Source organism: Camelina sativa, chromosome 20 (genome assembly GCF_000633955.1).
Source record: "Camelina sativa cultivar DH55 chromosome 20, Cs, whole genome shotgun sequence".
Taxonomy (NCBI): Eukaryota; Viridiplantae; Streptophyta; class Magnoliopsida; order Brassicales; family Brassicaceae; genus Camelina; species Camelina sativa.
In genome coordinates, this window is record NC_025704.1 from 22,381,785 (window position 1) to 22,393,159 (window position 11,375).

Consider the following 11,375-nt stretch of genomic DNA (forward strand, 5'->3'; position numbering starts at 1 on the left):
GAACGTAGGTCGAGGAAGCTTATGTCTTGATGTTGCAACCAGGTGGAACTCGACTTATCTAATGCTCACAGCCGCAATTAAGTTTAGGGTTGCATTTGAAAAGATGCTGGCTGAAGACAAGTTGTATAACGACTACTTCATGGAGACTGAAGAGAATAGTGAGGAGAATGGTGATGAAGCTGAATTCCCAGGGCAGAAGCGTATTGGTCCTCCTAATTTTGCTGATTGGGATCAAGTGCAGAGGTTAGTTAAGTTCTTGAAGATCTTTTTCAACTGCACTTTGTCTTTCTCAGCCAGCAAATCAGTGACCTCTACTCTTTGTTATAATGAGATTGTGACAATTGAGAGGAATCTTATCAATCTAAGCACCACTGGTGATGTGCTACTAAAGACAGAGGCAATGATGATGAGGAGTAAGTTTGAAAAATATTGGGATGGTCTCCTAAACATGAATCCGCTTGTCATCATCGCAAGTGTGTGTGATCCTAGAAACAAGATGTAGTTTGCTGGTCTTTGCTTCGACAAGCTTTATGGAAAAGACAGTGTCGAAAGTACTCATCTAAGATCATCAATTAAGGGTGTGATGAAGAAGATGTATGCAGAGTATGTGGTGAAGTTGAGTGTAAGTGAACAAGTTGTACCAACTACTGGTGGGGTCGTAGCTGATGCTGGAATACCAGCAACTGATTTGTATGATTTGTCGGATGAGGATGGTTATGAGAGGATGGATACGCTGTACTCTGAGATGGTGGCTGAATGCACAAATGAAGAATGTAGCAGTGAGCTAGATATTTACTTGTTGGAGAAACCAGTGCCAAGGACTGTAACTGCTTTGGGATTGGACTTTGATGTTCTATTTTGGTGGGGGCGAAACAGTTCTAAATTCCCTGTCTTATCTGAGCTAGCTAGAGATATCCTTGCTGTTCAAGTATCTTCGGTTGCTTCTGAATCCGCATTTAGCACAAGTGGTCGGATCTTGGACCCGTATCGCAGTTCTATGTCACCTTTTATGGTTGAGTCGTTGGTTTGCACCCAACAGTGGCTGAGGAATACCATTCAAGCAGAGAAATTAGCAAGCTTAGTTCAGATGTTTGAAGAATTGCAGTTTCATGAGTCCTTAGGTAACCCATTTCTCTTAATTCTTACCTTTTTCATTACTTTTTTGTGGATTAATGACTAATTTTGCAACATTTTCCTTGTGTAGCTACACAGAATGCGACTCATCCAATTGCGGATCCGTGATCTAGAGAAGAACAAGGGAGACTAGAACCAAATAATGATAGTAAAAGGTTGTCTCTCTTTCTCTACATCTTTTGCATAAAAAAACTCATAACAGTTAACTATTTTTTGGAATGAAGTAAGTAGAGAATGACAATATACCAAATGCCTAGAGGTAAGAGGAAAGGATCATTGGTATATTGTCAATTCTCATTCTCTCTATTAACTTTTGGCAAGTGACTTGACTTTTGGCAATTGTCTCCTAATATCTTTGTGACATTCATGGAGACTTTTGTAAGTGTGGTTTTTTGTAAATTGTCNTAGCAGTGAGCTAGATATTTACTTGTTGGAGAAACCAGTGCCAAGGACTGTAACTGCTTTGGGATTGGACTTTGATGTTCTATTTTGGTGGGGGCGAAACAGTTCTAAATTCCCTGTCTTATCTGAGCTAGCTAGAGATATCCTTGCTGTTCAAGTATCTTCGGTTGCTTCTGAATCCGCATTTAGCACAAGTGGTCGGATCTTGGACCCGTATCGCAGTTCTATGTCACCTTTTATGGTTGAGTCGTTGGTTTGCACCCAACAGTGGCTGAGGAATACCATTCAAGCAGAGAAATTAGCAAGCTTAGTTCAGATGTTTGAAGAATTGCAGTTTCATGAGTCCTTAGGTAACCCATTTCTCTTAATTCTTACCTTTTTCATTACTTTTTTGTGGATTAATGACTAATTTTGCAACATTTTCCTTGTGTAGCTACACAGAATGCGACTCATCCAATTGCGGATCCGTGATCTAGAGAAGAACAAGGGAGACTAGAACCAAATAATGATAGTAAAAGGTTGTCTCTCTTTCTCTACATCTTTTGCATAAAAAAACTCATAACAGTTAACTATTTTTTGGAATGAAGTAAGTAGAGAATGACAATATACCAAATGCCTAGAGGTAAGAGGAAAGGATCATTGGTATATTGTCAATTCTCATTCTCTCTATTAACTTTTGGCAAGTGACTTAACTTTTGGCAATTGTCTCCTAATATCTTTGTGACATTCATGGAGACTTTTGTAAGTGTGGTTTTTTGTAAATTGTCTCCCATAGTCTCTTTATGTATAAGAGAAGTAGGATTGACTGATGAACACTTGAACTTGTTGTTTTTTGTAAACATGACTTGTATGCTATCTTAAGCAGTTAAATGTCATGAATCATATTCTATTTAGTTGTTGTTGTGTTGTGTTTGTTCGACATTGTTGGTTTATTGACAAGTTTCACTTAAAATCGAAATAACCGTGTCCAAACCGAACCGAACCGATCGATTAGTCGGTTAGATTCGGTAGAGTTTTCAGATTCCGAATAACCCGATAACCGAATAAACCGACCCGAATTAACCGAATAAACCGAATTCGCAGGCCTAGTCTTTTGTTCTAAACATACCATCAAAATATTTTTTCCCAAAAATAACAAAAAATTAAAACTAAATTTTCAACATCAAAACTAAACCCTAACTCCTTAATACTAAATCCTACTTCCTAAAAGCTATACTTTAAATCTAAAATAATCAACCCAAACCTAAAAAACAAAATTTCTACACCTCTTAAAATCATTTTTTTGTTTGCGGTATTTTAGAAAAGATAGAAATTTTGTGATATTTTTAAAAAATATATTATAGGTGACAAAAAAAATGGTATTAATTAATAATGGTATTTTTGGGTTGTATTCTTCATTGTAATCATACTCTGTTTTTTTTTTTTTTGAAAAATGTAATAATACTCTGCTAACTCACAGGCACATGGTTTTATTTACATCCGTGTCTTTCTCTATGGTTTTCAAATTACCTTTTTTACTTATTAAATTAATTTGTTTGCATGGAAATGAAAATATATTAATATATCATAAGATGATTAATTGATAAAATAGTGTAAACAGTTGCTGCAAAGTTCATAATTAGGAAATAAGCAAAAACAAATCCGACTAAATCAGGAATTAATGTTGTTCATTACTACTTTTTAGCCAATAAAATGATGTTGATGTCATTAGTGTTTTCACATATCGGATTAAGTTATGTAACACAACTTTTGTTTAGATGGAACAGTTATTCGTTACGAATGATTTTTCTACGTACATCTACTTGAAAACTAATGGAAACAATCTTAGTAATTATGTTCCTCGAGCTTTCAATTTACATAGACTAGGAGTCTATAGCCACGCTATTGTAAGCTTGTTGTATAAACAATTTTTTTTTTAACATTTGATACATTAACTCACATTTTACTATAAAGTCATAATTGAAATCATATAAGTTATGCATTAACTATTTTTGTTCACTAACTCTTTTCAAACACACTATAAACTAGAATTAAAACTCTAATAATTTAGGCTATGAATGGTAACATGACTAGTTAGTTTTTCGTAAAATTGGTTTATGCACCGTTCACAAAAAAATTGTTATAGTTTGTGTTATTTCAAAATAACAAAAAGATGTGTTTGCGATTTTTTAGGAAGGATACTCCTTCCGTTTTTTATTAGTTGTCGTTCTAGAGTTAAAATTTTGTACCATAATACTTGTCGTTTTAGATTTCCAATGCAAATGTTTTGTAAATATTCCAATTTTATCCAATTGTTTTAATGTTTTAACCATTAAAAAATTAGAAAATATATTAAGAAAAAACTAAAACAATAAAATTAATGGTTTTCTTAATTTATGTGAAACAACCTTAAACGACAACTAATAAAAAATGGAAAGAGTATTAATTAATTGACCGTAGTTACTTATTTATGTGACCACCAATTATCCAACGGTTTTGCTTCCAATAAAGCATTGGATAAAGTCAAATATTGAATTATTATTTTCTGTTTAATTTATACTAATAATAAATGAATAATTTTAAATTTATGACTAATAATAATCAAACTCTATGCTAAACCTATTTTTAATGTTTTTTTAAAGTTCTTATAAATAAATTACTTTTTAAAAAACTTTAAAACACTTCCAAGCACGGACATCGAAACACATCCACCATCAAACATGTTTTGGCGCCGGCGTCGGGATACTTGTAATACCCCCGAACCGTTCTACCGGCCGGACAAACCGCGGACCTGCCCGGAGGTTGTCACAGAGGACAACTGCCTGCGATCCGGCCGAGGTACCACCAACGAATTAGGTTCCCCAACCATTCCACCGACAGCCGCCTACCTGTTACGTACGTCCCTTAGGCTTTTCAACCCTCGGAACACACTCGACGTTGTGCTAGTCTGGACTAGACCGTACCATTTCTACTTGTCCGAATATATATATGAAAATATCTCGATTTATTACTTAAGTAAAATGTTTACAAATCAACAAAAATACGTAAGTAAAACAGTTGGATCTATTCAAAGAATAACAAAGACTGCTCTTGAGAAATAAATCGACTAGTTTGCTAGGATTTGTAAAAATATCTGTAAGACCTCTCGTATTTGCTTCATCTGGGGTGATAGGTATTTGCCCCACTCCCAAAATACACCAAAAGAAAGTACAAACTTGCGTAGCTATTCACATTTCTCTCCTGACCTGAAGAAAGGAAAAGAGAAGGGGGTGAGTAAAACGAGTTTCTCAGTGAGGAGATCAACTCTGCCCACTGGTATGCAATAAACGTGTTCCAAACATAAACACGACCATTACTTAGCATAAAATCAGAACGTATAACCATCAAACAATCATCACATCGATGATATGTAGCGTAACTCATTTATACACATCTTTATCTCGTTATCATGCAATCATGCACCTTAAATATCACACTTAGAGCAAGACCCTTGCGGCCTAACTACTCCCACACTCAGAACAAGGCCCTCATGGCACAACCTCTCCCACACTAACATTCTCATTTTTGTTCTCATACATATGTTTATGCAATTCGTAAACTTGTTTTAACATGTATCTGTAAACATTAAAATCTCATATTCGATTTACTAACAACCTAACTTCATCATGTAATCACAAACCACCCAAGGACAATTCTCGAGCCTATACTCAGCAACTATCGAAGAATATATAAGGAAATAGGCTACTACATATCCGCAAATACCCTCACCTGAATTTGGACTAAACGAGAAATGAAAAAAAAAAGCTGAAGCGACTAGCAACGATCTGAAACTTGCAGCAGAAGAAAACAGTTCAAACACAGATTAGGGTTTCTGATTTTTGACACAAGCAGATGATTCTTGTCCGACTAGCAATCAATGTAAAAGCTAAGGTGTACCTTTTCCGGTGAAAACGATGGCTCAGGTAGCTTCCCTAACACCCCTTCTATCTGACACAATCTTCAAGCTGCCTTAAAGTCCACATGTATCGCCGAAAATCTTTCACCAAAACCTCAGGTTGAAACTGGAAACTGGATCTAACACTTTGTTAATTTCTGGGTTTAGAAAATAATAATTTTTCACTAAATTTGATCATCATTTCCGGATTGGCATTACCTCGCATCAAAGTATCGTTTGTTGCTGCTTCTCCCTTGCAGAAAGATCTATCTAACGACCCCCAACTCACAATCTGATCCTTCAGTTTGACCGGAAACTGATCACCAATGTCCGTACTTGACACTGATCTTTCCTTCCTCTTTTTCCCTCAAAACACAATAGGCTGAAATATAAACCACTTATTCTCTCAAAAAGTAGAGAATAATATAAGAAGGTAATATAACAAGGTTATGTTTCCTTATCCAACAAAGTAGAGACAAACGGTGATGAGTGGTAGAGAACGGAGGTTGGCGGTGGCTCCGTTGGTGGTGACTAACAACCTCACGATGATGGTGACTTGAATTTCAGATTTTCAGAAGCTAGAGAGAGATCAAAGTTGGGACGTATGCTCTTAAGCGGCTGTGACGAGTAAGACAATATATACACCTATGTATACACTTACACGCTTTCGTTTTTTTTTTTATTAAAGAAGTTGGGCTTTTGATGGGCTGTATCAGGTCTCACACTATTGCTCTGAACCTCTTTAAGTGTCTTGGAAAGCTAGTTCTGAATCATTCTTGCCACCAGTTTGATTACGGTTTTGCCAATAGTCATTCTAAGTCATTGTTAGCTAGAGGCTTCAACATCTCTCAAACTGCCACCACTTTTATCCGTAGTGTATTATCCCTAACACCTTTAGGCATCAACCTCCATCATCTGCCACCTTTTGTGAAGCTCAGGTCTGCTTTAGTTATGTTTGTGTCATGCTGGCAACAAACTTTGTGTAGAATCCGTAATCTCTGTTCAGCCCCGTCTCAAAAAAATTTGTCCCTGGGCATACAAATTTTTAGGACCCTTTTCAACATAAATTTACTTTTTTCTTTTTTTTTTCTGGTCCCCATTTGCTTAATGTTTTTTTAAAAAAAAACTTTTGTCCCATGGCAATTGCCCCTCTTAGCCTAGGTATGAGCCGGGACTGTCTCTATTGCCAAGGCCTTATAAGAGAGGACCTACCAATTATGTTAAAGATGTACACTTCTTCATTGAGAAACATATCAAAAATAAAGCTTTATAGCATTCACCCCGCGACATGTATTGCTTCTTTGCATCTCCTCTCAAATTGCCAAAGGAGTGTGTATGGTCTTAGAGCTTCTTTGATCAACAATCGCCCTCGACATGTATTGCTAGCTACTTCAACCACCATCCACTCGCCTTGAACACCTTATCAACATCATTTAGTCATTGTTGGACAATGACCAATTGGTCTACCATCGATCTATTCTTAGAAGACACTTCAACAATCCTTGACCTCACATGTGGCAAACCGCTTTATAGCATTTACTTCAAAGCTCTCTTGGATCCCTTGTTGATCTCTTGGATCCTTTATTTGACACAAACAAATAATAAATAAATTACTTTCTTTTTGAGAAAAAATAATTCATTATTTCTTCACAAATAATCATTTTTAATATAAAAATATATTTATAGAAAATAAAAACTATAGTCAGTTTTAATCAGAATTTGATTAAATTATATCATTCAAAATGTATAATATCTATTTTAAATAGATTTAATAATTTGAAAAATATTATAGTTTCCTCTATAACGAATTTATGTTAAAATTAATGTATTTTCACTATTTTAATGAAAAAAAGTTACATGATTATAATTTTTGATTACATGTATTTATAATATATAATTAAACTAGTTATGTATAAAATAATATGAAATCCGCACCACAAATAATTTTTAACCAATCAAACATTATTTTGCAATAGCCACATTTGTTCCGCAAATACATTTGTCCCACACATACCACTGTTCAACCGTACCACATTATTAAATCATTTGTCTCGCATAACCAAATCCGCTGTTACCATTCAGATCCTTAAATATTTAGTAAAGATAGTGAATGTAGACCATAAAAAATTGGTTTTCCATAGTGTTTCTTAAAAACATATCCCAGTCACCAATCAAGTATTTAAAAATAAATTAGTGTTCTTACAAAAAAAACAAAAAAAAACAAAAAAAAAACAAAATAAAGTATGCGAATTTTGGGACAGATTTAACACAAGACCGCGTTTCAATATAAAGACAGCGGACATGAATGATTACCACGACCAAAGTATTTTTGTCCGTTTGTAGTTTTGTTCGCACTTTTTTACCATTTGGGTTTTATCCCTACTAAAGTGGACTCAAAACAAAATAACATTAGAAATTTGAAAAAAAAAAAAACAAAAGTGGACAGAAAAACAGAAAAACAGAAAATCCGCATTTAAAAACAGTCCATGCACACAAGAAGAGAGGACAAGTCCGTAGAATAGTGGTTTGCTTTTGAAAAACCAATCAAATATTTTTGTTTTCTTTGGAGTTAAATTTTTTCTTATATTTTCTCTTTATTCAGTTTAAATTTTTATTATCGTAGTAGTAGGTTATACATTTCATTAATTTTTAAATAGATACATATATTTACTACCATTTACGCATCTTATAGTAAACCGCAAATAATTTCACGAATGAAATTTTATTTTGTACCGCTTATTTTGTATAAATCGCACTTGTCCTGCAAATATATTTCTTCCGCATGTATCATAGTTTAACCATACCGCACTATAAAACCGCTTTTTCCGCACATCCAAATATATGACACAACCACACCCATTTTGAATTAATTAATTAATAAGTTCATATATATTAACTAATTTACTCAATTAAAACATGTCAAACCAACACGGAATAACCAACAAAATTCCACAATAATTATCATAAATAAATAACCAGTAATTATCCAAGTTGCATTCTAGCAACAATCCAAAGCTAATTAAACCAAAACCAACAAAAAACTGATATCCTAGATCATCATCTCTTCATTGCCATGATTTCATGTTTACACATTATCTTTACATGCACCACAAAGAAGAGAAACGTAAGTATAAACACAAATACTTAGGAAAACGATCCTCCTTTCTACTACAATATACACACAAGCGAATAAGAACACGAACAAATAATCAACAAAAAAAATCAAACCATGCAATCAGGAAATTCAAAACTAAACACTCATTAAAAAAAGAATATTTTGAAAATTAATAATCTTTATTTTTTCATGAACAAGATTTTTATGAATCAATGTTAAAAAAAACTAACACAAGCATAATCAACTCTTCTATTTAAATTACTAGGTATTATTAAAAACAACAATGAAATTCTATATTGTTTTCAATAATGAGATTAACTCTTTATTGAGTCTAATGGAAAAGCCTTCGAGCCCAAAACTGAGTTACTGGAAAAAAGAATCTAAGAAAGCCCAAAATCAAAATTTGTTGTAGAGAAGAAGACTTATGGTAATGAAAAATTATTGTTAGTGGTCATTTACTTTATATGCGTCGTAGTGGATTGACAGTGTGAGATGGTCTTTCATTTTGAGGAAATTGAAGAGAGCTAACATTAGATTGTATCTCACTTAAAAAGGACAGAGAGATCGGATAAAGATTGGTTGAAATCAGTTATTTACTTGTGAATCAGCCAACAAAAAAATAGATAAATAAAAGCATGATCTGAGTAGAAAGAGATAAATAGTGCATGTAGGGTAAACGAGGACTCTTGTGATCTGTCGAGTAAAAAGTGACGGGCCTTTGAAAACCAAGAAAATTAGCATAGGAGTACTATATACATTGTGTTATATGACTGTTTCTTAATACCAATGGAGTAGTCGTAATTAAGTCGAGTGGCAATACCCGCAAAAACAAAAATCTCTTTGATTTCAGGGGCGGGACCTTTACGCAGGGAATAATTTTTCAGCCTACTTAATTATACGGTTAGGGAAGACTCATATGTCATGCATTTAATACAAATGTGTTAAGTTATTTTTTCAATCCAACATAAACTCTTAAATTGAGAGATGTATTTTACCTCTATCGATTTTTTTTTGCTATCTATGATTTGACCATGATTACCCAAAGAATTTTTCTAAATTACAAACAACGAACGTCATGAGCTTTGGTAGAAGACATTAGTTTTCCCATATACTTTTGTAAAAGAGAATTTGTTAAAAATACCCTTTTTGATGTATCCCTTTTTAAAAATACCCCCTATTTTGGTTATTTTTATTTTTGCCCTCCTTTAATTTTTAATGACCATTTTACTTTTAGATGAAAATTATTTTATTCAATAAAAAAAAACTAAATTTTCCCGCCAAAAAAATTTTCGACATATTTTCCCGCTAAAAAATTTTCGAAAAAAATAATCTTGATAAAAACTTCCGACAAAAAAATTTACAAGGTTTTTAAAAGGTTTTATAAGGTATAAATCTTATAAAAACCTTACAAACATCGTGTAAACACTTTTACAAGATTTTTAAAAGAGTTTTAAAAGGTTTTTAAAAGGCTTTTACAAGGTTTTTATAAGGTTTTTAAAAGGTTTTCAAAATGTTATTTAAAAGGTTTTTAAACACCTTGTATGTTTTTTTAAAAGCGTTTACTAGGTGTTTAAAAACCTTGTAAACGCTTTTACAAGGTTTTTATAACTTGTAAACGCTTTTACAAGGTTTTTAAAAGGTTTTCAAAAGATTTAGAAAATGTTTTTAATTTTAAAAGCGTTTACAAGGTTTTTAAAAAGTTTTTAAACACCTTGTAAAAGTGCTTACATGGTTTTTAAAAGGTTTTTAAACACCTTGTAAACGTTTTTACAAGGTTTTTAAAAATGTTTTAAAACAACTTGTAAAAGCATTTACAAGGTGTTTAAAAGCGTTTACAATGTTTTTATAAGGTATAAATTTTAAAAAAATTGGCGGGAAATTTTTTCGATTTTGGTGAGAAATTTTTTTTTTTGGGGAAGATTTTTCATTTTTTGGCGGGAAATTTTTTATTTTTTGGCGGGAAATGTATTTTGATTTTGATGACTGTACATTCTTGTCATCACTCAAAGAAAAGGTAATTTGGTTATTTTGTACATAAAAATAGGTAGTTTTAAAAATGGTCAACATAGAAAGGTATTTTAAAAAAGGGGTACGAAAAAAGATGCATTTTCAAAAATGTCCCTTTGTAAAATATGATAATTCAATAAAGCATATACTTTAGTAACACATTAGAGAGAAAATAAAATTGAAAACAGTGTAAGCTATATTTCATATAGTCTATGAAATTAAAACATAGAATTAATCTATTACAATGATATTTCAGTTGACTTTGTATCTTTAGGATTTGAGATATAGTGGAAGAGAATGTTAGAGTGAGATAATGAAATATTTATTATTTATAGGATGAGATGTGATGAATAATAGTATATTTTGTAAATAACTAGATTATGGAAGTTATGATTATAATTTATAGTATGTTTGAAAATACATTTGTGAAGAAATGTAGTTAATGCATAACTTATAGTATGATTTTCAGTTATGATTTCATATTAAAATGTGAGGTGCTGTATCAAATTTTTAAATTTATGCATTGTACCAAAATCAAATAGAAAAAACACATAAGTGTATTTCAACAAAAAGAATTATATAATTAAGCTAGCGTGGCTACAAACTCCTAGTAGCTCTAAATAGAAAGCTTGAAAAACATAACTTCTAAGATTGTTTCCACTAGTTTTTATGTGGATATAGAAAAATTATTCGCAATGAATAACTGTCAAATTCAAACAAAAGTAATACTTTATCAACTTACTACGATTATGTATAACACTAGAAAAACTATATCAACAGTTGCACAAAAAAAAAAAAAAAAAA

At 32.5% G+C, this 11,375-nt stretch overlaps 1 protein-coding gene across 2 annotated transcripts in view; it reads left to right on the top strand.

The window, feature by feature from the left end:
* The window catches only part of LOC104771420 (zinc finger BED domain-containing protein RICESLEEPER 3-like), a 4,620-nt gene extending 3,180 nt beyond the window's left edge, over window positions 1-1,440 (top strand). For both annotated transcript variants that reach the window (XM_019242501.1, XM_019242502.1), the window contains exons 4-5: window positions 9-1,121; window positions 1,205-1,440. In XM_019242501.1, the coding sequence (XP_019098046.1) occupies window positions 9-502 (494 nt within the window). In that variant the 3' untranslated portion in view covers window positions 503-1,121; window positions 1,205-1,440. The remainder of the gene's footprint in view (window positions 1-8; window positions 1,122-1,204) is intronic.